Source organism: Lepisosteus platostomus, chromosome 17 (genome assembly GCF_059453375.1).
Source record: "Lepisosteus platostomus isolate fLepPlt1 chromosome 17, fLepPlt1.hap1, whole genome shotgun sequence".
NCBI classification, from domain to species: domain Eukaryota; kingdom Metazoa; phylum Chordata; class Actinopteri; order Semionotiformes; family Lepisosteidae; genus Lepisosteus; species Lepisosteus platostomus.
In genome coordinates, this window is record NC_142627.1 from 12,746,802 (window position 1) to 12,774,789 (window position 27,988).

General features: G+C 36.8%; 1 protein-coding gene across 2 annotated transcripts; it reads left to right on the forward strand.

Moving 5' to 3' along the window:
* Positions 1-53: 53 nt before the first annotated feature.
* LOC148646164 (calcineurin subunit B type 1) lies at positions 54-27,895 on the forward strand. Of its 2 annotated transcripts, XM_088610244.1 has the most exons (6): positions 54-345; positions 15,059-15,098; positions 22,968-23,144; positions 24,538-24,597; positions 25,101-25,285; positions 25,761-27,895. In XM_088610244.1, the coding sequence occupies exons 1-6, from the start codon at positions 343-345 to the stop codon at positions 25,806-25,808; spliced, it is 513 nt and encodes a 170-aa protein (XP_088466370.1). In that variant the 5' UTR covers positions 54-342; the 3' UTR covers positions 25,809-27,895. The 2 variants fall into 2 exon arrangements, with proteins under 2 accessions (XP_088466370.1, XP_088466371.1); XM_088610245.1 differs by lacking the exons at positions 54-345; positions 15,059-15,098 and adding an exon at positions 21,698-22,732.
* The last annotated feature ends 93 nt before the right edge of the window (positions 27,896-27,988 follow it).

Sequence of the window (27,988 nt, forward strand, 5' to 3'; positions counted from 1 at the left end):
TCTCTCGGCTGGAGGTTCCCGGATGTATTGTACTGTTGCACCTCCCCCCCCTCCTCTCTCTTCAGCCTCTCTCCGCCAACAGCCTCCTCCGCTCCTTCTCCCCTCCCTGCGGGTCTGCCCGAGCCACTGCAGTGAAGCCGTCATCGGTCGAAACAGAGAGAGAGAGAGGGCGAAAACGAGCGAGCAAAAGCAAAGCGAGTCTTCAAAAAAAAAATATATCAAGAGCTGCCTGCTTGCAAAAGAGAGAGATCGCCACCGAATTGCGTCGTTTCCTCACTCTGCCCCTGAAATCCGTTTGTATCCCGGTACCAGAGGAGACATTTCAACCCCCCAGCCGGTAAAATGGTAAGAACGGCTACCGTTTGTGTATATAAATATACGTCTTTATTTCACCAAATGAAACCACGCACACACACAAGAAACCACAGACGGCAGACTCGTCAAAATACACCGTTTGAGTTCCCGGTACATCGAGACACGCAGCTGTTTTAGAAAACGGAGAACAACCAAGTGTTTTCTTTTTTAAATAACGTCGTGGTGTTGTAATACGTGTATATGTCAATGTGGCCCAGTTACACTTACTGTTTCTCCTGCCTGTAAAGTGAATACACTCACGCATTAGATCTGCTAAGCTGTACTTCTATGCACGTTTTGCACAACTGTATTTTTTTAATGGCGCTTGTTAGTAAATGTTGGGAGAGATGGTAATGCTGTGCGAGAGGTGCCGAACTGAGGTGGAATATTTTTTCTTTATTGAATCCACGCCACGATTATGAGATCCCGACCGCCTTTTGTTCACGTTTAACCACAATAAGATGCCCTATTTTAAACTTGTGCACGCAATCCTGTCGAATGTTTACGTGGCTTTCCAAATAGACACATTGTGAGGCGACGTCGTGTGCAGCGCCCGCAGTTCTCTGTAGGCTACTGCTCACTGAAGTTCAAAAAGGAGACGGGATCCGTGTTTCTCTTTTACACGTATCCTTGCCGCCGTTTGCACACTTAATGTGGAGGCGATTTCCTTGGGGGGGACACGGGGCAGGTGAATGTCCTTCGGCACCCTGCTGAAGTTAGAAGAGCTGTTATTTTCAAATGGTTGCTTGTGTTTTCGTCGTCGGGACGAGGCTGCGTCCATCATTCTTTTCAGCCGACCATCATCGGGTTCTCAAATAACGCCCTACATATGTCCCCCCCCCCACGTTTGATTTCTAATACAGATCTTATAGTGGATACAGTGTGCCAAATTTTGCGTCATCTGTTTCTGCAAAGTCGTCGGCGAGAGGTGATTTTCTGCCGTATTCGTACAGGCCTCCCCAGCTTAGAGCTGTGACTACTGTTCAGTTAACACTCCTGTGTGATGTCTAACATGTATAGACAGGTTCTCTAGTCGAATGGCTAAACTGGATGAATGCAGTGTTTTAAATAAGTATGCTATACAGTCTATACACATCTAGCTGTAGTGTTGGTTGAAAGGACGCCCTTTTCTGTGACATTCGCTGCTGTGCACACAGATATCGGAGATACCGCAGTTTTCTCTTCAGGGTAACTTTTGCCTTGTCGCCTACACTCTCGATTTCTGTTTTCATTCATTCGTCACTTCGTCGCTTCTTTAAGCTCTCAGTGACCTTTTACCCAAGTATTGGTGAATGAGACTCCTTGAGCTCCACGAGTTTTGCCATTCGGGTTTTCCCTGTGGCTCCCAGCAGCCTCCACTGATATTTCCCCTTGACACCTAACAGCCAAGCCTTCCGCTCCCGTTTTTTCGATTTTCTTGGTAACCGGCCAATTACTGCTTCAGTATAGCTCTTGCCCTATAAGCAGAAGACAGATTGCCTTATTGGAGGTGTTTAATTCGTGACAGTTTTTTGGGGGTGGTACAGTACTTGGAAGTATTGTACAAAACATACAGGGATGAACATGACCATCATGGTGAAGGTCTGTGGTAGCTCAACTTTAAAATCCATTTGGATTATAAATGGATTTGGAATTCCTGTGAAAGACACTTTTTTTTTTCTTGAACTCTTGTAAAAGAAGAGACATTTTACAGGTCATTAGGATACAAAAAGGACAAATTGAAGATAATGCGTTGCACTGTAAATGAATTTCTAGTTCAGTTTTTTCTTTTGTTTAATGGTTTGTTACCTCTTAGCTTCCTGGTATCTGCCTTCCACTCTTCCACTTGCATAACCACTTGTTTTCAGCTGTTTGGTTGGTTTCAGCAGTAGTATAGAAGAATCCTCTGTAGAGTTTAAAACCCAAGAGGAAAAACGTACCTCATGAGGGATAGGGTGTAGGGGACTCCTAACTACAAACATTAAAGTCTCTTTACCATTTTTTGTTTTTCTAACAGGAGTAAAACTTTATTTCTGCAAAAGTGGATTTCATTTTTACAGACGTGATGAGCACTGTAGTTCCATAAAGCTAAAGGTATCTGCAAGTGAATTGCTATTCCTGGCTCACTCATTCCGGGTGGTGAAACATCATTGTGAACCCACACCTTGATTGTAGAGGAGGAGGAAGTTGCTCTCACTGTAGCTCTTCAGCTTTGGAGTTGCATCACAGATCACAGAAGTCATGTCTTATCTAAAACCAATGGCATCTTTTACTTTCACACAGTGTCAGTAAATGAGATATTAATATTTTACATTATGGGCATGCTTGCTTCATAGCCATGTAGCACTGCTTTAGCATCATATACTGCAATTTAGGATGTCATTGTTTCAGATATATCAGTGTAAAGTCAATCTACATAAAATTATTTTGTTTTAGAGCCAGGTCTGTGTGGTTTTGAAGTGCTTTGGAAAGGTATAGCAGCACTGATTAATCATGCCCATCTTCCTAGGAGAGCAGAAAAAATAAAATCATGCAGTGGGGAGTCACGGTTAGGTTAGGACTGCATAAATCTGTGCCGGTAGTTGAATGTAAATAAAGGTAATCATGATGTCATTATACAGAAAACAAACAGGTGACATTGTCTAAGTCACTATACAGATATGTCTTCCTTGTCTGTTTGGGCTAGTGGTATGTAGCGGAGCGCTGGCTCTGTGCATAAGGATCTGCGCCTGTGACTAGAAGGTTGCCGGTTCAAATCCCGCGGCCCCTGAGCAAGGCCCTTAACCCTAACTGCTCCAGGGGTGCCGTACAATGACAGACCCTGCGCTCTGACCCCAAGCTTCTCTCCCTGTCTGTGTCTCCATGGAGAAAAGCTGGGGTATGCGAAAAAAGACAAATTCCTAATGCAAGAAATTGTATAGGGCTAATAAAGAAACATTGTAACATTATATATAACATTATTAGCCTGTGCCCTTAGAATAGAGAAATGTCCCCTTGGGATTCTAGGTCTGGTGTATTCATTTTATGTTTACATAACAGTTGATGTACAGGTAATAATTCAAGGATACTTGTGATTTTGCAAATCCTATGTTAATTATGTATTGGGGTGTTCTGTGGACCTAGATGGCTGAGGTGGGGTGGGACAAACTAATGTGAGAATCAGTGAAACTGTCTGTTACATGAGTAGACAAACCACAGTAGTTCATGTGTTTCATGCATTGTAGAAATGCACGAACTGCACCCTTTAACCAGAGCAGAAAATATTTGGACTGTGGGTGAAAACCAGACCAGTTGGGGAAAACACTCATAGACGTGAGGAGAATGTACAAGCTTCCCATCGAAATCACCATAGTTTGGAGTTGAACTCAGGACCCAAGAGAAACAGCAGTGCTAATTGTTGTCACTTTACTGCTTTAAATGGCAATAAGGCCTATGCAAAGTGCAGCATGAAATGAAATGGTCAATGCGTAAGACGGTGATTATTTGTGAGATATTAGATGATTGTTACTAAGATTGAGTATTTGGGCATTTACCCTCTATAGCAAGTAACAGTTCTTAAATATGTGAGCATCGGTTGATCTTGTTATAGTGAAAACACACAATGGAATAGAAAAACATTAGATAGAAATCAAATCCTACACTTGAAATGTTTAGAAAGTACTTAAAGCTGCGGTGTTTTAACATTGTTCATCATCTACCTTACTATAAACCCTTTATTGTTTTGCAGTGTTTACCCTAATATATTTTAAAGCGTCAGCATACTGCTAGACTACATTCTGCTTGAGTGATCTGTGCTATTGAAGGTGAATAAAAACTTGTCTAATTTTGGAATTGAGAACAGCCCCTTGTAGTGATAGGTGCAGTCCCTGTTTGCTTTTTTTCCCATTTATGCTATCTGCTCCGGGTAACAGATTCATTTTAAAGTGATTAAGCATCGGCTCATATTTTATAATGGGTGAACTTGTTTCTGCAGAGGCTGCACTTTTTGGCATTCTTGTTTCTTCTCAAAGTAGTTTCACGCTGTGTTTTCCTATGAAGATGCCATGCTGTTTTCTGTAAACATTACTAGCCAAAGCAGACCTAAGAAATGTGCCTGCCTCTCTGTCGATCATCACTGTCACAGTAAATGTGGATTAATTTATGTGTATTCCTGAAATTAAAATTAAGTTTTTTTTTAAATGAGCATATGTATGGTTTTCAGAAATTTGAATAATTGTATATAGATACTTATAATACTATAATAATGCATACTAAGCAGTAAACAGCCTGTTGAAACATGATTAAATGTGTATGGGAGGAAGTTAATGCAAACATTTTGAAATCTGTGTCCTGTCGCAGTATTTCCTGTGGTGATGGATCCCAGACAGAAAAAACTGCTAAACGTCTTCTAATTTTTCTCAGTCTAATGTGGTCAAGTGGATGTGCATTTAGTAGTTTTTTAGTTTTGTAGCCTTTCGGGTTACACCATACCAGCCAGGAGCAGAAGAACGCTTGCCGTGGCTCACTGTAACCAATGTTGAAAGAAGCTTTGCCGTGTATTAGTAAAAACGATCTCTTGTGAGCCTGCTTAGTTTCTTTCGAGCCAGTTTTTGAACGGTTTTCCATATTTCACCTCAGAAAAAAAAGTCTTCACGGCCTGTTTAAAACTTGGATGGAAAAAGTTTGGAAACTGGAATTTAGCAAGAAAACTAGGAACAGGAGGAGATAGAAACAGTGCAAACTTCTGACTTAGTTATCTAAAAGTTATAAAATAACATACATTTTTAATATACATTGACCACTCAACATTTTTTCTTTTCTTTTAATAAACTCAGATTTGACAAAACTGTGTAAGACTAATAATATGTAGCATTAATTTTCTTATGGTAACAAGTATCCTTGTTGCATTAATGGTTTGTTTCCATTAAGACATTTACCTAGTAACTATTGCAAGAAGTTGGCACCACAGAAAGCATAGTTTTATTATTATATTACCCACAATTTAATGTGATGCACAGGACATTAAAAAAGAATCATTCAGGGAAGGCTCGTGTAATTAGTGCTTTTGTGTGGCTCAGCCAGTAAAGACACTGGTCTGGTGTTCAAGTTGGATATTACAGTCCTGATGGCTGGTTTTGAACCAGAGCAAAGTTGTCAGTTATTTGTAAATGGGGTATCCTGACCAGTGGCACTAGAGCTGGTTGTGCTTGTCATTGGTAAAGTGTCTCTTTGGCTTTCCTTACAACATAGCTTTTTTTTTTAAAGTGAGTCATTTTGAACTTGTGCTGACATTGTCTTCCAAGTTAACAGATTCAGGAAATGCCTAACAAATATCGGTGTTTCTTATCCTTGCCCTCTGGAAACTACGATCAATCCTGTGGTTTTATTTTGATGAGAATTTTTTTATTTTAAATTTGGTTTATTTGTTGAATTGATTACTTTACACATTTTAGGGGTGTAGGTAAATCCTGAACCAGGATTACTTGTGAATTTAAGAAATAGAAGGACACTGACATAAATTATCCACAAGTAATTTATAGTGCTTTTTTATTCATAGCTTATCTTTTCATTAAGACCTATAAAAAAGAATGTGCAAGTAACTTTGTTTGCTGAAGTAAGAGATGTTACTTAAATTGTGACGTAGAGTTTAATAGGCTCCTGTTGTAGTAAAAACTGAATGATTGAGTAGTCCATGGCTGCTCTACAGAACACAGACACAAGCTTTTTATGACCATTTCTTCTTCACTTGTTTTTCCTGATTCACCTTAATGAACTGGATCTTCTTGCATGTTTGTAACATGGTCAGATTTTATCTCTTGTTAAAAACTAAAAGAACTTTACTGTTCTGTGGTGTTTAGTAATGTTGTTAACAGCTGTAATCCATTGACTGAACACTGTTATGTTTAACTTATTTGCTTATAAATCCATTGATTGATTTTATTAAGGTATGTTTAGTAGGCATATGATTTGCATATGATACAGCAGCATAGTAGCTGTTACAAACATCAAATTCTTCTTATCCTAATGAAGAATTATTTAAACAATATGAAGGGTATTTAAATGGATAAAACGACAGTCATTATGAGTACATTGATCATAAGTACATTACTTTGTATAAGAATGTAAAAGAGGTTGCAAACAAAAGGTCTTTTGGCCCATCATGTTTGTTTGATAGTTTGATAACTAAGAAAATCAAAGATTTTGTTCTGCTGTTGTTTTTTAAGAAGCATGTAGTGTGGGAATCAACCACCTGGTTGAGAAACCAGTTGCAGATTATCCCAACTCTTTGTAGGAAGAAATGTTAATAAATGTCCTTTAAGTTCCCAGTTGTGATTTTTTTGTGTGTCCTTGATTGGCTGCCGCATCTGACATCATAATGTTGAACCACTTAGGATTTGACTACACCTCTTGGTTTTAAATACATTCATCTCAGATCTCCTCTAATTCTCCTTTGTTCTAGACTGACAATATTTAGTTCCTTTAACTTGTCTTCTTGTGATAATCCTCAGAGATTGGGGATTATTTTAGTTGCACTTCTTGAACTCTTAAGGCCATAGGGTCTGGTTTTCCAGCCATAATGAATAGTTGTTGGGGCTCTGGATTTCAAACCGCGAGGTTATGGTTCAGATCCCAGGTGAGGCACTGCTGGTGCACCCTTGAGCCTTTAGAGTGCTGCACTAAAATGTAAAAATGTAAATCACTTTTGCTGATGCTTTTATCATAAAAAATCAGTAGCTATGATAAACATGGCCTTACTAGTGTGTTGTAAAACGTGAACACAACTCCCCTTAATTCCACATTGTTTTCCTATACTGTATATTCACATTTTGTTTGCATTTTTTATTACTTCCTCACATTGTCTTGAGGACGTATAAGAATGTACATCAATACGCACTCTCCTTTCATGTGTAGCCTCCTGTAGCTTGGAATCACCAATGCAGTATCTATAATGTATTTTCCTACTTCCTGTGTGGATGATTTGGCACTTACTAACGTTGAATGTTGAGTGCCAAGTATCCACCCAGTCCATGATTTTATGTTTTTTGTAGATTTCCCTTGTTTTTACCTCTGCTTTCCACTCCCCATATATTTGTTGAGCCCTGAGTTCTCTTTGACTGTTATTTTGATCAAATGAAATGACTTTGTTGCAGGAGTCTAGTAACTTGGGTCTGTTGAGCACTTTTGCAATTCAGAGACGGAAATGACGTTACTGTAGGTTGTTCATTTAAAAGTTATTTTTGCATTTTTTTGATTGACTGTTGGACCATGAATCCTGAGGAAGTCAAGGTTAGAATTTAATATGGTGCATTCATGAATACATCTTATGATTTATGAGAGTTAACTATAATATCAGCAGTGTATTGATAAATCTTTCAGTTTTGTTTTATTTCTTTTTAAAAAAGAAGAGTTGTTCTTTAGTTGGTAAGTCTACAGAACTGGATTAATAAAGCCTTATTTTCCTTTAGATAGGCCTACATATTGAATAGAATTTGCGTGTTTCTATCTTCAAAACTTAAATTGGACATAAAGTCAGTAACAAAGTTGAAAATGATCAAATACTGTTGTTCACTTAAAGTGAATGTTTCAGTATTTTTGATCCAGCATATTCTTTGGCTGTTGTCAAAATTTAGGAGTTGAGAACTCCACTATCTTTATCACAAATGCTGTACGAAATCAAGGCTGACAAAATGCGATCTTGAATACCTAACATTCCAGCTGTACAAATTGTAAGCTTCAGCCAAATTTTAGACATGACCTTGAAAATCAAAGAGCAACAGTGTTCTTTAATATCAGGTTCTTTAGCCTTAAAGGGCAATGATGCTACTTACAAGTTTACTTCTTGTTATATATGTATGTATATAGGGTTACGCACACCTTTTCTGGACATCTTGACGCAGAACAGTACTCATCATTAGATTAAACTGCTGGTCATCTAAATTGGTGTCAAGGTTTGAAATGATAACAGCTGATTGTTCCATTGCTGGCTTAATAATGTACGAACAGACCCTCAGTTCCTTATGTGGTGTACTATAGTAGCTGATCATGACCAAGCAGATCAGCCCTAAGTCATTAAGACCCTGAGGTGTCTTGGTCTGTTGTTGCCTCTAGGTACATTATGCTTCAGTTTCAATTACCATGGCTAAACCAGATAACAGTTGCAGATCATGATGTTTTAGGTTTCCTGCATTTTTTTTTGATGAATCTGGCGTTGCATTAATGTTGAGCAAAACATTACATCATCCTTGTTCTTTAACATGGATGCACCCAGTGGTTGTTTGATGAACATATTTAAAACTGCAGTCTTCTTGGAAACGGCAATGAAAATGGAATAATCATAAGATTTTCCTGTGATTGTCTGCTTTAAAAAAAATTCTTTGATTTCCAGTGTTTTCCTGTCTTACAAGAAATCAATTTGATTTTAAGTGTTTTGAGGATATAGGATTTTTCAAAGAAACCTCATACATTCCTTCACTACAGAGGGAGTGCAGTGTTGACATGACCTCACACTTGCAGTAATCCTAATTCCTGCAATCCCCTTTGCCTTAATTCATTATCTGTGAAGCCTAAGATTGAAACAGCATTGAGCCTTAGTGCACTTATAGTGGTAGTATTATAGTCATGTACCACTTGAGCTATTCTTCTTGTAAGGCTTCTTTAAATGGTTCTGTCAATTATTTAAGTGAAAATGCCTCTTTAAGATCATTGGCAATGCAAGTCACAGGTTCACTACTAGATTTTAATGGATATTTTCTCACTGACCCATACACGTATAATATTCCTATGCATTAGAAGAAGATAAAATGTAGACCCTTTCTTGAAAGGAATTACAAAGGGAAATGAATCATGTCTCATTGGCTTATGCTATTGGGCATTTTATTTTTTATAAATTACATGTAAGTAAGTAAGGCTAACAGCTAGGTGATTTTCTATAATATGCTCTGTTCGCATAATTATGTACTCTACCAATGGTTGCTCTGGAAGAGGTACTGACCTTAGTGAGTATGTTTGTTATAATTTAGCTGAATGGCTAGATTGCAGGAGCCAGCCTTTTAATTGTTAGCTAAGTGAGCCGCTAAAATATTTTTTTTTGACTAATGTACTGTTAATGTGAGCAAATCTCAGAGTGGTATTGTCCCTTTTAATAACTGTTGGCCAACACTGAAGCTACCTAAAATGCAAAGGCCTCATGCTTGCTCCAGTTGTTACATAGCTGCTAATTGGACTTGCACAGTTTGGGCTTAATGTTATGTTCAAATCCAAATGAAGATCGTCCATTGACAAATACATTTTTACCCTTTGCAATACATTTGTCCTGGTAGTTGTGCTCTTGGAGGCACGTAAAATGTAAAGATGTTAGATTACTGGTAAATAATTTAATCTGAGGCTAATCTTTATCATACGATAACTTAAATGTATAGTATTTTTGTCGTGTTTAGGTTGTTTAATTGAGCTTGAGGTTTAGATGAAGTATTGATTATTTCTGCTAGATATTAGTGTTAGTTAGTGGGTAGTACTTTGGTAGAGTGGTTAGTATTGCTACTTCACAGTGCCAGAGCCCTGGGTTCATTTCTAGACCTGTGGAGCTATCTGCATGGAGTTTATTTTCTCCCCTTGTTTGCTTGGGCTTCCTCTGGGTACTCTGGTTTCCTCTTACAGTCCAGAAATGTACTGGTAAGATTACTGGCTTCTATTTGCCAGTGTGTGTGTCTGTGACTATTTACCTTGAGGTGGACTGGTGTTACCCTGCCTTGCACCCATTGCTTGGTGAGATCTGGTCTGGCTCCCCTATAACCCTGAATAGGAAAAGCAGTTAGAAAATGGTTTAATGGATTAATGTAAGTATTGCCTTTTTGTGGAATTGTACAAGAGTGAGCTTTCCCAAGATATGTTTAGAAGATTTTCTGTGCAGGAGGGCTGGGGGTTTCTAGGATTTAATTAAAATGGCATTCAAAACATTTTTTGTTCCACAGTGGTGTTCAACAGAATGTGAAATTCTTAAAGAAGGAATGTGTGTCAACATGCACTTGATTGCTATTTTCTCTGTTGCATCAGATACAGAAACCAGAAAAACTGGCGTTTTTGTGGAAGAATTTCTTCTGATACCAGAGCCCATTTCCCATTAATATCTTGGGAGTATAAAACTTTAATTGTCTTTGCAAAGTGTAAGAAAGGAATATGAATGGGCTTCAAATAAGAAATTATCAGGTAACTTAGTCCTGATTTATGCTACACCCTGATCAATCGTTGTTTGAGATTGCCTCAGGTCTCGCCAAATGACAGGCATGTTTTAGATGGATGTTTAACTGAGGTTATCACAGCATGTTCACTGCATTTGATATTTATGATAATTGATCTAAAATATCAAGGTAAATAAGGACTTGGTTGGTTTTCAGATATAAAACACCTGTTAAAATTTTAACAGTATTTCACAAGCCACTTTGGATTAGCTTCTAAACTGTTTTTGACCAGTTAAACATAATACAGATGTCTCAGAATAGCTTAATAAGGAGCTAGTGGGTAAGCAATGTGAATGATAACAAAATTGCAATTTTCCCTTAGATTTAATCTGGAGCGAATACAAGCGAGAGCTGTATAGTTTTTGGAATCTTAACTCTGTAGAGGTTTATGGAACATGAACATACTGTTCATTCTGTACCCTTACTGCCTGTTGTTACAAAGTGACATTTTTTAGAGTTTTTAGTTAATTACACAAAACGATTTTGTAGACGAGAGGCGAAAAGAGTGGCATTGCTGAGCAGCAGCGATGTTTCAGCACTTTTCACTGGCCTTATTCATTCTCCTCCCTCCCTGCCTGCTTTCTGTGAAGATGAAATGTGCCAAGTAAGCTGTTCGTGAAAGAAGACCGGTGACGATTCGAAGTCAGGATTTCCCTGGCTGGAAACACCATGTAGTGTCTTGCATAGCTGATGAGGCAGTGCAGATATCAAATGGATGAGCGCATAAGTGCTGTAGAGAAATCTGCCAGACTGCTAGAACTAGTAGAGAACTTGGACCATTCAGACCCTGGCAAAGTGCACAGTCTTCTTCAAAATTAAAGAAACACAAAAAACTGAAAGGCTGTTATGGGGGAAAAAAACACAAAGCGCAACAAGATTCTGTAATTAACTGGGTCTTGAGTTCTTCAGTGTATCTAGTGAAGTCCTCTACACAGTTGAAACAGAGTCTTTTAGTTGAGGCCTTCTCTTTATCAGTGGTTCATTTATAAACACCATGATATACAGGAGCATAGCCTCCTAGCCTCACAATAAATGGCTGTTATCTTCACAGAACATAGAGAACCTTACTTATTTTTAATTTTATTTGTAAGTAGCCATTTAGCACCTGTAACATTTGTTTAAATTGTGCATTGTCAGTTATTGTTAGCCTCTTTTGAATTAATAAACATGCATTTTGTCTTATTTGTTTTATCATGAATAATAATTCTAAAAAGACTTTGTGAAACAGTTCCCTAATGCACATTGTATATATTCATATGGTGTTTATTCAGTAATATCCAGATATTTATATCTACTGTATTTTGGAGTTGCTGTAGGGGTAAGCTATATCAGGACTCTTAAATCACGTTATATACCTCCAGTATTGTTATGTGTTATACAAGAGGATCCAGGTGGATCTGAAATTAACTTATTGCCAAACAGCATTATCTTGGTAAAGCAGCTTATGTTGATCTTCAAGTCCATATATTTGGGGAGAAAGGCATAATGATTCACAGACCTCTGTGCTGGTGATGTGAAATAAGCTTGAGGCTCTGCAATGTAATAACATTTTGTCGACTGGCACTTTTACTTTTAAAAATACTTAGTTTTCTTTATATTGTGCAATAAAGCATTCTTGGGGAAATATAAAGCTGTAGTTGTGAGACCGTAGGCCTAGTTATCGTTTGTTTTTTTCTGACAGGCTGGTACATGTATACCTTTCAAAGCACCAGAGGCAGAGTGAAAGAATTTTCGTTCCTAAGCTTTGATGATTTAGACGCGAAGCACAGCACACTGCCCCTCAGAATTACTGAAAGGCATTTAAATCACCCCTGCTGGTCATTCATTATTTTGTACCATTGTGTTTCTGTGCATAGAAGTGCTAACATTGGGCAAATATCATTTTACTGAACAAGTGAAAATCAGGGCAGCACAGTGGTGAGCTTTGCTGCCTTGCAGTGCTGGGGCCCTGGGTTTATGGGGCGCTGTCTGCATGGAGTTTGTCTGTTCTGCCCATGTTTGCGTGGGTTTCCTCCCACAATCCATAGACGTCCTGGTAGGTTAATTGGCTTCTGGAAAATGGGCTTCAGGTGTGAGTGTGTGTGTGCGTGTCTGTGTTTGAGTATCTGCCCTGCAGTGGACTGGCGCCCTGCCTTGTGCCCGCTTTTGCTGGGATAGGCTCTGCATTGGAAGAAGCAGTTAGAAAATGGATGGATGGAAGTAAAAATAAATTATGTTAATGCATGCAGTTGAGCTTATAATTTTCAAAAAAAAATTATGGGCACCGAGTTTAGAAATTTAAGATCTTGTTGTAAGTTGTGATCATTTTAAATGTTTTTAAGCGCTTCTTTATTCAGATGTCATTAATAATTTAAAACATGTTAACTACATATAACAGGTTATGCAAGTACAGGAATTGCTTTTCTGGTATAAAACTAATAGTTGTGTTATTTTTATTTGATGTTTTTAAGAACAGTTTTTTCTTAACCATTTCAGACAATCGAGTACTAGATAAATGAATTAATTGCTTTATAATGATCCCTGTTTATGCAGACGCCGGTGAAACTGATTGGTATGTACCTTTGCTGGAAAAGGTGCATTGACCATCGTTAAACGTCTGTAGCTGTTGTCTGTAGAATAATTTTGAAACTCTTCTAAAGGCACAGGGAGGCTAAGGACCTGTAAATTCAGGTGATGCCAAATTCTGTGTGTTACTTAGTCTGTTGAATAATGGTTTATTGCATGCTGTGTGGTGGGGCTCCAGTTTTTCTGAAGGGTGTTACCCACACGTTATGAAAGGCCTTTTCAAGCTGATGAAATTCATGATTTCAGGCACTACACCCTGCCTCTGCATAACTAATCTGGTCCCCTGTGCAGACTGCCTGAACAAAATATCTGTTTTAAACATCTTGGGTTATTTTGAGGCTATACAGCAGGCTTTGCAACTACAGAAATTGCTTTTCTTGCCTTGTTAGGTTACAGTGTTTTGGAACACTAGAGCATTTTGGGCACAGTGGCAGCAGATTTACCATATGTGGAGAAATTGTACTTGAACTTACAGATCACTAAGGAAATGAGTTTTGAAAGAATTTAAGTAATTTGCTTAAGTACCATTTTCCCTTATGGGCCTAATTAGTGTTATATTTAGTTGGAAGCAGTATCTTTCATCAGTTTCATATTTCCTGAAAGTATCGTAGCAAAACAAAGATGGTTATTAAATGCTGTACTGGTTACTAACTGTTTTATTATTCAGAGGTCTACAATTTTTGTATGCAATGCAAATTACAATGTAATTTGAATGAAATGAACATCTCGTAGAGTGTTCCTCCTTCATTTCCTCTGAAGTTGCTGTAGACATGGTGCTGAATGATTATCAAAGAAGATGGTCAGAATGCATTCATTTGGTTTTAATTGTGCAGGGGGCAGGAGGGTTGGAATTAAAATATTCTTACCTGGTCAGTTTTAATGTGCTCTGGCACTGAATGTTCAATATGTAATGCAACAGCAGGAAGATAAGAGGTTTCATTAAAACTCTGATACTGAATATCTGGCTGTGTAATTTGACCGTGTTCGTTATTGTTAATTGACAAGGGTGCAAGTACTACATAATCCAATGGTTAAAGGGTAGTCTCTTCTATCAAATACATGTTTACAGATTATTTACAATAATTCAGTAAACTTAAAGGATATATATTCTCTGTTTTACAATCCTTAAAAGCTTAGGTATATAAAGCCAGGGTTAAACTGTAGCATGGCGGGGAAACTCTGAAGTGGAGGTAAAACACAGGTTTTCCTGTGCTGTTCTTTCAGGTGTATCATCTTTGGCCCTCTGATGAATGTTGATTGGTGGCCTTTGAAGCATTTGGAGTTCACCTCTATAATAAAGTGCTCTGTCGTACAGAGTTTGAGATGCTGTAGATGTGTAGATATCAACTACTTTGAGAACTTTCATGTTTCATTGCTCTCTTGCATAATTGGAGGTGTTAAGTGAATTACTAAGAAAAGATTGGAGAATATTTCATTTCATATTTGTAGGTTTCAGCCTTTGCATTAAACCTTAGTAATATTACATATTTTGTAAAATATCTAGTTTTGGGAGAATAATCTGGATAATCTGATTCCATCTTCTGTGCTTGAATAAATGCATGTTATCAGAAGCCATTTCTGTTTATGTAGTCTCTACAGAATTTTAAACCAAATTCCATTTCTGTTTATGTAGAAATGAAATGAAGTGAAATAGTCATTCTGTAGATTGTTTGGCCCAGGATTAGCTGTTCACGAGAATCTACATCAGAAGATGGTCATTTTTTAGATGATCCTATTATGGCCATTTGTCCACCCAATGTTTTTAACACTTAGAGCTGTTCTTTTCAGTTTATTTACTGGATCGGAGGGGAAACCTCTGTCTACAGGTTTATAGAGCCAATAAGTAGCGTTACTTTTGTCTGAATAAATACATTTTTAAAAATTTTCTGTTTCTGATCCGATTCTTGTTTTATACAGTAATTGTTTTTTTCTTTCCTCTTCAGGGAAATGAAGCAAGTTATCCCTTGGAAATGTGCTCGCACTGTGAGTATTCGGATCATCTTTACTACAATATCTGGCTTCCTACACATAGGCCTTAATTTTTCATTTCACTTGCTGTAGTTTTGTACTATGATTTTCTAAGGCTTCTGTTCCTTGCTTATCTCCAGTCTTAAGATAAGATCACTTTATTGGCCATATACAGTTTCTTGTATTAGGAATTTGTCTTTTTGCATACCCCAACTTGCTCTCCATGAGACACGCAGACAGGGAGAGAAGCTGGGGGTCAGAGTGCAGGGTCAGCCATTTATATGGCACCCCTGGAGCAGTTGGGGTTAAAGGCCTTGCTCAGGGGCCCAATGGAGTAGAATTCCTCTGCCGGCCTCGGGATATGAACCGGCAACCTCCCAGCCACAGGTGCAGATCCTTAGCCACACATCCACTGCCCCTACATTTATATCTTATGTATATCTTAGCCATACATTTGATGTAATCTGTGGTTCTGTGTGTCACAACAGTGATACTTATGTGGAAGAAATGTCTATTCTTGCCCATATACCATTTTGATAATCTAAACTGAAGTTCTAATGAAATGCTTCAGCCATTAAGTGCCAGACTTCCCCACAGAGCAGTTGCTTACAGTCCAGCTTTGAGCACATTTCTCTTGATTACCTTTAAAGGAGTTCAGTGCACATGCTAAAAAACAGCAAGTACATCGAAGTAGGAATGGGCGCTATGGCCAAAAACATTATCACGATAAAAATTTTCATATCAGTCGATATCGATAAATATCACGATAAATGCAAATCATTATTTCTTTAAAGTTTAAAGGGAGATTTTTTCTCCTGAGTGAAAGTTGAAGAAACCAGACAGTTAATTGGAAAATTAAACAACTCTTTATTTTAAGAACACAATAAACACTTGCCAAACAGCAGAAACGTTAAACAAATCTGAGGTAGAGAGTATTCAAGTCTTTTTTATGTCAAAATATGCATGAGTAAAATTTACAAAATAAATATCTTAATAGAAAAATTAAATACTGCAGTGTGATAAAACACACATAGAAGATGGCTCAGACAGACTGCAAAGTTTAAAGTGCTTTGTTTTATGTCTGATCGTAAAAAGCCAGAATAGCTCCAAATTACCCAAGTTGAATGACCTTTTCTGTCGACGATGTCATCGTCCTTCGAGCTGGTCGTTGGCAGCACTACATTTGCTTCAGTGTCGCTCATTTCTCCACTCTAACTACAATCCTGTCAGCCACCGCCGTGTGGGTAAACAAAACCACGTTAGACCACATTAGGTCTGCAACACGCACCCGCACTTACGCAGTGCTCAAAGCATAAACATATATTGAACATTTATCGAACTTTTGTTAAAATTATATCGTGATAATTATCGTTATCGAATTATCGCCCAGCACTACATCGAAGTATATAATCTACCCTTAAGTGCAGTAGAATACGTGTAGATAGGTCTTTACAGAATTTTAAACCAAAGTCCATTTCAGAGCACAGTGGCTCTGGTCCAGAGCTCATCCTTGTGACTGTAGCATTAAGTGGACTGAGAGCATGTAAGTCCTCCCTGGATGGGACGCTGGTACCCCTAGCAGTGCTGGTCCCCACTTATGCAGCTGGGTGGATTGGAGTAACTCTGGCAACATACCTCATCTAAAGGAACAACAGTGTTTCTGCAGCAGGGACTCAAACCCACAACCTGTCATGAGTCCAGTAACCCAGTAGATTGCTGTTTAATAAAAAAAAAAAGGTAGCCGATTACCCCAAAAAATGTTATCAAGGAATTCATCACAGGCCTTAATGCACCTTATTAGTGTGCAGGAAAGTTCCAAGCCTTTTGTTGGATAGTGGGAACTTGGGTCCCATGTATGTTGAGGGCAATCTCTCTGGTTTCCCAGACTGACTCATTTCTGTGGGAGGTTCAACATACAATATTTCCAGATGAACACGAATGTTGATCCAGTACAGCATTAGTTTTTTCTTAGAGTGCTTTCATAAATCATTTAAAATGACAGTGGTGATGGGAGGAATTAGCTACAAGACCAGGTTTTGTACTACAAGTAAGTTTAGTTGTGATATTCCATGTTAATTGGTGTCCTTCGGTTGTCAGTTTAGAAGGGTTGCAGGCTCAGTGTCACTTCACTCATTTGCAGCTTTAGTATAGGTGTTATTTACCAGATTGGTAGGATATACTATACAAGATAGTCTTATATAGTGCTTTTGTCAGGTATTCTTGCTGTTCTTAATTAACTTGGCTTCAGAATCATAATCACAGTCAGGGTGACTGATTCACACTTTGAAAGGGACAGCATCCAATAATTTCATTAGTTTTATTTGTGATTACTTGTGAATTTATTTAGAAATAAAGTGACATAAGTTGAAATCTGAAAAAATAAAGTTGACATGTTGGAGTAGGTAGCTGTGTTAGCATGCATATGCTGCAAAGGAACAGGTGATGGTTTGTTCCATGCTGAAATGAAAAATGAACATTTTGGCTGTGGGGCATTCTTTAGGCTTCTTCACACACCTTGTGTCTCTTTTCTTTTCAGCATGGAATAAACTTGACCTCTTCCTATGTACTTGATATGTAACATTAAGAAAACAAGTTAAGTGATCTTACCATATTAATACTTGATTAAATAATACTGCCAGCTACAGTTGTGCTGTATATGTCTGGCCTTTCATTCAGAAACAATGAAAGATGCTGTAGATGCTGAAGGACAGGAAATGAACAGGTGCTTGATCTCCCTCAGCTGCTGCACTACGAGTGTAGCTCAGGTGCAAGCTGGGACATTTCAAGCTCCTGTTCTCCTCCCTCTCGCAAGCAGCTGTTGTTCCAATCAAGAAGAGACGTGACATGAAATCAATTTGACCAGATCTGGTCAGCCTACTTGCCACACTCCTTAAAAGAGAGATTGGCAATAAAGAGATGGCAATTTAAAAACTAAATAAAGTATATTTTCTCTTAAGTATAGGGTTAGAATCACAAAACATGTTGGTGAATTTAGTGTATTTCCAACTCTTCTAATTTAAAGACGATTAGGAACATATATTTACCTAATGTTCTCTTAAAGCAGTGTAATCTGTTTCACACTACCAATAAATATTTTTTACTTTAAAATGAAGAATAGGTGTTAATGGTTTGAAATCTGATGGTGTTTTTGTAAGATTCAACTTTCAAAGCTAGGCATTGCAGAGAAAAGCAGCAAGTATATTAAAGAAATTATTAATTACATGATTTCTTCTACTGAGTACACAATAGACAGTCTTAGCCTTAATAGAGCACCTTTTCCTTATTACGCCTCAATAAAATCATTTTGATTTATATTCTACTTTTTACCTTTTTTAAAAGAATATTGAAAACATACTGGCTCGAAATTTGTTTCAACGTGATGTTTACAGCTGGAATTAGAGCAGAAAACATATCATTAAGCACAATGCCCTCATGTTCTCTGCCACCCTTTAATAATCTGGTCATTTGTCTTGTAGTATGTGATTTCATGAAGGTATGCAGAGACAAATTAGCCTAGCTGTTAAACTGGCTCCAACTCTTTCTGTACCAACTGATGCCTAAAAGTGTCACTGGCTGTCTGCAGGTTCCTAAAATAACCTGTATCAGTTAGCTGGGTTTCCTTGTTGCTAGGGGTTTCCCTAGGTGGGGGGAGGGGTTGGGGGTTGGGGGGATTTCTCCAGATCTTGTGCTATAAATACTGCTGCTCTATATTAAGCGATTTATCATAGACACAAATACCTCTTTTTAATTTTTCTTGTACCTTCCTTCAGTTTTGGAGTTTAGTCATGCCTTTGATAAATGAATGGAATGTAAATGAATATGCTACAGTTATTAAGAACAATTTTATTAATGCATGGTGGCCAGAATTCTCTTTCCAACCTCAGCACTTTTGCACTTCCTGATTTGTGAGTTGGTGTTGAGGTTTATACATGGAGCCAGAGATCCAATTAGAGAGAGTTTTAACAGTAAAAGCAGCATTAATAATAGATATTGCATTCTCTGGTCTTTTTTTTTACATAAAAAACAATTACTGTCTTCATTTGTAAATTCATTTATCATGGTTATGTGGCTGCCGGTACAGAAAGCAGGTCAGCTGCTGTATTAAAACCGTGGATATGCTGTAAACAATCTGCTACAAAAATTGTTTGGTTGTTTTATATGTATTTTAAGAACCAACTCCTTTTTTTATTGCCTTAGATTAACTGTTATGATATTCATATAAGGTAAAAATGTGCTGTTACTGAGACTGTTTGCTGGGATTGATTTAAAGCGTTTTAATGTTATTTGTCAACCCACACAGTCTGCAAGTTAATATCACAAGGTTATACCAAGTGTAAGGGCATGTTACTTCAACCTTCATTGGTGTAGTCTCAGGACTGTGTAGTCAGTATAAACAGAGGGATAACAAAGGCATACGTTAATGACATTAAATGGCAGATCAGATGGAAAAACATAAAAAGGTAGCTTTAAATGATCTGACAGCCAGAATTGAAAGCCTATAACAATGTGCCTGATTTAATTTATTCTAACATGAAAGGACATGCAGCATCTATGTGCTGCATTTTACTACCCCATGAATATGGGCATATTATGTTCTTCTTTTCCATATTATTGCTTTCACAAAGGATTTCACTGGCATGTTCATATTGTTGGATATATGCGCATGTCTATAGGAACTTGTGGGGTGGTATGAAAATCCTTGCTAATATTAGTCTTTTGTGTCCATATGATCTGAGCTGAGGCTCTTCTTTGCTGTGTGCTTGTTTGCCCTTTTATTGTGGTTACTCAGTGACTGTAAAAGTTGAAATATTTCATTATTTTCCTGCATACATGTAACCTCAAGACACCCAGAACCCTGTATTTTTTTAATCTTTTATGAATCTGTTCATCTTTATTCCTTGATTTGAGTTATTTGAACTGTGTGGTTATATTTTGTGAGCTTTGTAGATCTAGATTTTTGGTACAAAAAAGCAGTCAGGCTAATCAGTTTAAACTTGGCTCAGGAGCTACTCCGATGTTGCTGTTAACTGTTTATTCAGTTAATTTTCCTTTTATAACAAATTGTAAAAGGTTTAATTTATTAAAGAGCATCTACGAAAGCACAACTAATATATTCTCTGTGTAAAAGTAATCACATTTGTGAAAAGGTTATATTGAACTTTTGGGACATTAAAACATGCCTTTACACTTGGCTGTTTGTACTTCAGTTTAAAATGGTTTAGAAATTGTTACCAAGTAATTGTACTACTTTTTATTGAAAGTAAAATTCAGTTTGTTCTGTCTGCCTTCTTCTGGAAATCAGTCATTTTGCCCCCGGCTAGGAAATCTTGATTACAAGGAACTTTTTTGTTTACAACCTAAGAACCACACCTAAATCTTTGGTGAATATGTATTAGCATGCTTAGGTTATCATGCCTGGATAGTATGTATAGAAAGTGTTCTTTGTAGGCAAGGTAGGAATTCATTGCATTTGTGCTCAAGAAAATACTTCTCCTTTATTAGAAAACTACTTGTTTACCCAGTGGAACCTCTAGTGGTGCAGAGGTGCAATAGCAATGATAAGTCAATACAGTACTTTAATTTGTAGGCTGAGCTTTCCTCTTCTCAGCCTTGGTAACTCCACACCTGCTGGTTCAGACTTAACTGGACTAATTCATTGCTTAATTGGTACCTATTCAAAGTTGTCATTAATTTAATATTGATCTTTTTTACGTGGTTTGGAAAATATAATTAAAAGGAAACCTTGCAACATGAAGAGCTGAAAACAAGTCAATAAATATAAGATCGTTAAAAAGTTTTCATTATAGAGCTGAGAACACTGAAACAAATCTGCATGTGGAGGCCTAGAGGACTGCATTTTCATCAGATATAAATGGTAGATTAAATTCAGTTTTATTGTTGGATTGTTTTATGAGAATATTCTTCATTCTCTCTGTGTATGTAGCTAGGCCATATATTTTTTTAAATGTTTACTGATCACATTGCATTCTTCAATAAACAGACCTTTTCACATCTTACTGTGTTACAATATAGAATCACAATATGGTAAGATTTTTCTTTGCCATTGATCATCACAAAACATTTTATAATGTCAAAGTGAAAACAAAATTTGCCAGATTCTCTTGAGTTATAAATATAAAACAGAAAATAAGTGATTGCATAAGTATTCACCCCCTTTACTATAACACCTACATCGGCTCTGGTGCAACCAAATATCTTTAGAAGTCACAACATATGTTAAATAGAGTCCATCTGTGTGCAACTACGGGGTTTCACACGAGTTCAGGATAAAATTAGGTCATGAAGAAAAAGGAACTTTTAAAGTAAATTGGAATAGGGTATACTTTGTATACTTTCTAAACATACTTCTGAAACATTGTATATCAGTTTTCTTTAATATGATAGCATTCCGTTTGTCAGGCTCCAGCAAGTTTACTGTTCCTACACCTTTGGCCACTCTGATTTCATAGTTTTGTATTTATGTACTGTACCTATATATATTATCTGTTTTTTTAATATTTCACTGTCAGTTTCATTCTTGCTTGCCTTACAAGGTTTTTTTCACTTAAAATCGTTACATATCTGTGAATCAGAGCTTTTTTTAGCAGACCATTAACTAATTGATTTTATGAATCCCAGTTCTAAATTAATAGCATTTTACACATAACCCATGCTTTGTCCCTTAACATTGTTACATTGTCATGTTGTATAACATAATACATCATTTTTGCCACATTTACAAGAGTGGGGCTGAGCGATAAAACAAGATACCAAGATAAAGGCAGCCAACCTTGTGAATGCTACTGCCGCCTTAAACAGCTGGGTCTTTTCTCTAAAAGTCAAGTCGTGACAAATGAAACAGTCCTAATACGATGGCATACAAGACCAGCAGAGGCTCTGGAAGACTACAGTATGTACTTTAGAAAAATGGGGGAGAGGGGTCTAGATATAGAAGAGGAGGAAAGGTCAGGGACACTACAGGCAGCAGGAGGAGCTGGGTGATGCACAGTATGACTGAATACAGATGCAATTTGCTTGAATTGTTTAAAACTGATAATACTAGAAAGGCTATGTTACTTTAGTAGCACATTTAAAATTTAAAAATTCTTTAGCTTGCAGATTGCCTGAACAAATTATTCATGCACAGGAGGCCCCTACACATTCTCTAAATGTGATGTGCTTTAAGAGAACTGTAATCACTTACATTCATTTTTTTTTTAAAAGGATTTTCAGGTGGTGACAAAAATATACAGAAATCTGCATCAAGGGCCCCCAGCAACAGCTCTGCTACTTGTTGAAGCGCTTAATCATTTGTTCGTTTTTGATTAGTCATCAAGTAGAAGCATTATTATATGCTTTCAATAGCACAGTAGAAAGATGAATTAAGCACACTGCCATTTATCTGTTCAACTAATAATATTCAGCATTCCGACACCCCATGCATTGTTCGGATCTCTCATGTGGCCTGTGTAAAGATTAATAGACATCAGTCTTTCAGGTGGACTGATTAGTGTTGCCAGGAGGGTCATGTGACTGGGTGAATGAGCTTAGTGTTAGTAACCCAGTATGTTATTTAAAGGCTTGCCATTAGTATTGTGCTAGAGAACTGCGTGTCGAGATCATCATGGCCGGTACAAACAAGAAACTGGGTAAGCTACTGCCTGTGTGGCAGGTCTTTACTAAATACAATGAGTTAACCAAGAAAAATGTGATGGTAAAGATGTAAAGGTGCTGTTTTTTTATTTTAACACCAGCGTTACTGATTGTTAGTGGAGGTATTGCTTGTGAAGAAACAAGCTGCAGTCTGTGAGCCTATGCTATCATCATGTTTTTGAACCTGTCCATTAAGTTATTTTTCCTCTCTTTCTCTCTCCTCTGTTCCAGTTGATGCTGATGAGATTAAAAGGCTAGGAAAGCGATTTAAGAAACTCGACCTAGATAACTCTGGCTCTTTGAGTGTAGAAGAGTTTATGTCCTTGCCAGAATTACAACAGAATCCCTTAGTACAACGAGTTATTGATATATTTGACACCGATGGGAATGGTGAAGTTGACTTTAAAGGTAAGACTGAACTCTACAGCGCATTTAAATTCTTAACGATCTCTTACTGTAGTTGGCATTTCACAGTTGTCATTCATAAAGCTTTTATCTGGTTTCCTGCCATTTTCTAAACCTTCCATTTAAGGGGTTTTAATAAAACATGAGCAAACAGACTTGTAACTCATTTGAGATCCAGCTTCTTCAAATGGATGTAATGTTTTGCCCTATTAATGCATTAATAAGTCACAGTAGGCATATGCTGAAAAATGTTTACCTTCAGAATGAGAGATTTTTATAAATGATTAAATCTAGTTTTATAAAAAATGCAGCTTTAAATCCCTGTTGGAAGCCCAACATCCTTGACTGCTGTATTCACATTTGTAAATGGGTTGTGGCACTAATCGTAGGGATTACCCCAGAAATGGCTGTAAAAGAATAATAGAGATTGCCTGTATGTATATGAAATTAAACGCTGCACACTTTTTTAACAAACACTCACACCTTATTGCTTTCTGATCCTTATTGCCTTCTTTGTCTGGTCCAAAGATCAGGTCATGCAAGTTTTTTAGGTAGCATAGACTTTTTGCAATAATAAAACAACAAAATGCATGTATGCATGCATTGTTCTTTACCTCAGGCATTGAGGTAACTTAAATTTGTATACTAAATTAATATCGGATGTGTATTTTTTTTCTTTCTAGTTTATTTTTGTAATTGGTCTGTCTTAGCTTTTACAGATTTTACAACATCGTCATAATTAACGAAAGGGTTTTTAAAGTTTTAGAAAATATTTTACCTCTGGTTGGAAAACAAATTCTGGCTTGCTCATGTGAGACAAACTTTATCAGCTACCTTTAGTGAATGGACAACCATTGCTTTCACAGTTAAAACTCGATTGGTATTCTGCTTTACTCTCTCTGCATGAAATTGAATAAAAATAAACACATTTTATGCTTATGCAAAATTTTCTTCTGTAGTAGCTGTATAAATACTTCATCTTTCCTAAATCTTTAACCTCCCACTGCCCTTATGATTTTTACTGTGAAACAGGTTGCCCTATCTGTCAGTTGTGTGTTTAGATCTTTCTCAGCTTCATTAAATGGAGACTTAACAATAACTAAACCCTAATAAAGGTAAGCCATTTGAAAGATGCCATCTTAACTCTTTTTTGACTGCCCTCTCATTCAGGTCTAAGACCATAAGTTGAAACTAGTAAGAATCTAAATTAGTAAGACTGTAAGACTTTATTTACATAAATGCTTGTAAAATCTTCAATTGAAGTATATATGTTTTAAAGGTTTTTAACTTTTATTGTTTAGGAATGATCTATTAGTTCAACTGGGAAAATGTTTGTTCTGTGGAGAAATCCATTGACTAAAAAAACACCATAACTATATTGTTTTTTGTTCTATAGAGTTTATAGAAGGTGTTTCACAGTTCAGTGTCAAAGGTGACAAGGAACAGAAACTGAGGTGTAAGTATAGTGATGTTTATGATGTATGTTTAACACTATTGCCTTTCATAGCCTGATAGGATGTTAATTGTTTATATTTTAGTTGGGTACATGACATGCAACATTTTTAAAAGATGAGCACTTTGAAATGATAATGATAAGTTTGTGATGTCTCAACATGTTCTAGAGGCGTTTCTAAAGTCTTGGGGGTTTATTTTATTTTCAGATTCCTGTTACATTTTTTTTTACTTAAACATTTGGCTAAAATTCTAAATTTACTTTGAAGACGAGCACTTAAAAGATTTTTAAAAGCTTTACTTTACTGTCAGGAACCTCAAGATACTATCACTGTATCTGCAGTATATAATTACAGTATTTAACCTTTCTCCTGACAATAGCTTTGTGTGTAAAACATGAGGAAGGTATGATCAGTATGTTCTGTAGCATATTCTCTGTGCACATGTTCCTGGCATTGTTTTTTTCCCCAATTTTCCCATTCCCATTGATTCTCCACCTCTTCATAGTTGCCTTTCGTATCTATGACATGGACAAAGATGGTTTCATCTCCAATGGTGAGCTCTTCCAAGTGCTAAAGATGATGGTAGGAAACAACCTCAAGGACACTCAGCTTCAGCAGATAGTTGATAAAACCATTATTAATGCAGACAAGGATGGAGACGGAAGAATATCCTTTGAAGAATTTTGTGCAGTAAGTTTGTCTAAAAGACATTCTGCTTGTGTAGCTTCTTTCAGTTTACCTAGGCGGATGGGAACACATCTTTATAGATTTCTTCAGAAACTTTAATTACAGCCTTTTTCTGTAATATGTAATTGACTTGTTTTTGACTTGTGTCTTTAGCTTATCTAGACCAAAATCAAATTGCTTTGCAGTCAAAAGAAGAAACCAATTTAAATTGGTTTGAATGGGAAGCTACAAAGAAGGGAGATAATTCCACAGTGAAAAGTAAAAAGTAATAACTCCTAAAGACACTTAACCAGAAATGTTTTTTTCTACTTTTCAACATTAACAACTATAAATTGTTTAAAAGAGATGTGATTCCTCAATAGTGCATTATTGCTGCTGCACGGATATAGGACAGAGCCATGTTTACAGCAAGACTGCTGGATTACTTTCAAGTCCTTAAGTCCAAGAACATTAAATATCCTGTTTTGTGTCCCTTCAGGTTGTAGGCGGCTTAGACATACACAAAAAGATGGTAGTGGATGTGTGACTTGTCACTCATCTCCACGCAACACTTCTGCTTTCTTCTCCATCTCTGAAGATCTGCTCAAGATGTCCAGCAATGCTCTCTGTGTATTTAAATGGAAGTATTTTCTCTGTGAAGCCACTTTTTCCAACATGAGCCTCATGAAGCCAACTAAGTGTTATTGAACTTCGATTCTCTCAATAACTTGGTGTAGCACTTTAAAGTCTGAAGGACAGCTTATTGCGGAAAGAGCATCTCAGTATGGTGGAGGAAGGGAAGGGGTTTGGCTTGTCTTTTTTTATTTTGATTTTTTTATATTTATTTTGGTCTTGTCTTTTTTTAACAAGGAAGTATATCTATAGCTTTCTAAAGGGGGGATATGTAGTTAGATGAGGTGTAACTTAATATACTTGATTTCAGCAACACAAAAGAGTATGAAGTGCCAAGCAGAACATTAAGAAACCAGTTCATATATAAATACGTACCATCCTTTAGTTTTTTGGAACTGGTAGAAGTACATGAAGTACTGCATGATTGGTTTAATGCATTTTTTTCCAAATACGTCCGTTTTCTATTTACACTTTATATGAGCTGATTTGATTTGAACGTTTAAGCTTTCAATCACATTAACAAAATATCGTTGAATTTTTGTAACAAGGGGATTGTATGTTTTATTTATATGTTTATATTGTCAGGGAGTTATTCTGTTCCTTGTTTTGCTTCTGCTATACAGTAGATAGAACTAGATGCCAAGAAGTTGACATGTCTTTGTGCATACAAACTGCAGTTTACTTATGGTAGGTAGATTTCTGTGTTATTCTGGTAACTTTGTAAAGTTCACATCCATCAAACTATCCCCTAAGTAAAGTAAATACATTTCATCAATTACAGCAAAACATTTCTATTAAAATCAGTTGGAACATTTTAATGTATTTTGTATTTTATTACCTTTTAAACAGCTGTTAAGGTAAATGTTTTGAATTTTGATTTACTCTGATTATACTATAAATGGTAAAACCTCAACAAAATAAGTGTAATGCATATAGTTTGTAATACGTGAATATAGGCGAGATGCATCTTGCTTTATAGTGATACATTTACTGCAGGCAGCGTTAAAAACTTTTTTTTACCAATATATGTATATTAGGTAAATGAGGGATACATTTTGTTGACCTTTTACAGTTTTTAACGGAGGAAAACTTTACTTTTAGCTAAATTTATACCTCCATGTTACTTTTTCAGTGCCCTGTGTTTTCTTTCTTAAAAACTGAGTTACTCTTGATGTGTTTCAGTGTGTTGGATTTATAATAGAATACATTTGTGAGTTTAAGGGTGTGCATTATCCAAGTTCACTTTACTCCCCACTTTCCATCATCCCTTCCTAGTTTGAGGGTACAATTGGCTATAAATTAAAAGGTTCACAGAAACATCTTTGGTTTGGAATTTGGCTTCTTTAGTTAAGCTACTGATTGCTCAGAAGGCAGGTTCCACTTCAGACTTTAGAACACAAGCACCTCCCTGCCTTAGCTGTTCTTCAGTTGAGTGCTGCACGTCCATGGGCTCTGTCTGTAAGAGAGATCCAGGTACTTGGTGTCCTTGCATGACATGGAGTTTTTTTTGCATGTAGATCAATTTTGAAATGTTCCTCTTGTTTACATTAATTGTAATGTTCATATTATAAATAAAAATGTTGCCAAACTTTGGTTAATGTTAACATAATTAAAAAAAAAACTCCACTACATGTATCTTTTATCTTCTGGATCAGTGTGTTGCTCGAATTCCGGCAAACTTGCATATCTGTTCCAGTGTCAACTGCCATGTGCTCTGCTTCAAGGGGAAACAGTTTGAGATTTTTTTGTACATAAGAATTTATTTACTTTCACTTATCACTCTCTCCTCTGTGTTGCTAGTGTGTTACTTAGGCTGCAATTCTAGACTTTAGTGCTAAGATTCATTCCTTTTCAGGGAATGAGCTTTCAGTTTGTGTGGGAAAATGGTTAAGTTGAATGTTAAGCTTTTTTTTCTGCATGCTGCATCATATGCTGTGGGAATTGAAAACTTCATACTGTATGAAAATGAAAATAAAACCATTGAAGCTTAAGTTGATTAAAGCCTCTTGAAAAAGTTTACTTTTTAAGAAGCTGAATGCTCCATGTCTATAAAAAATAATTTTAAACTGAACCCAGTCTTTAAATATACAAATA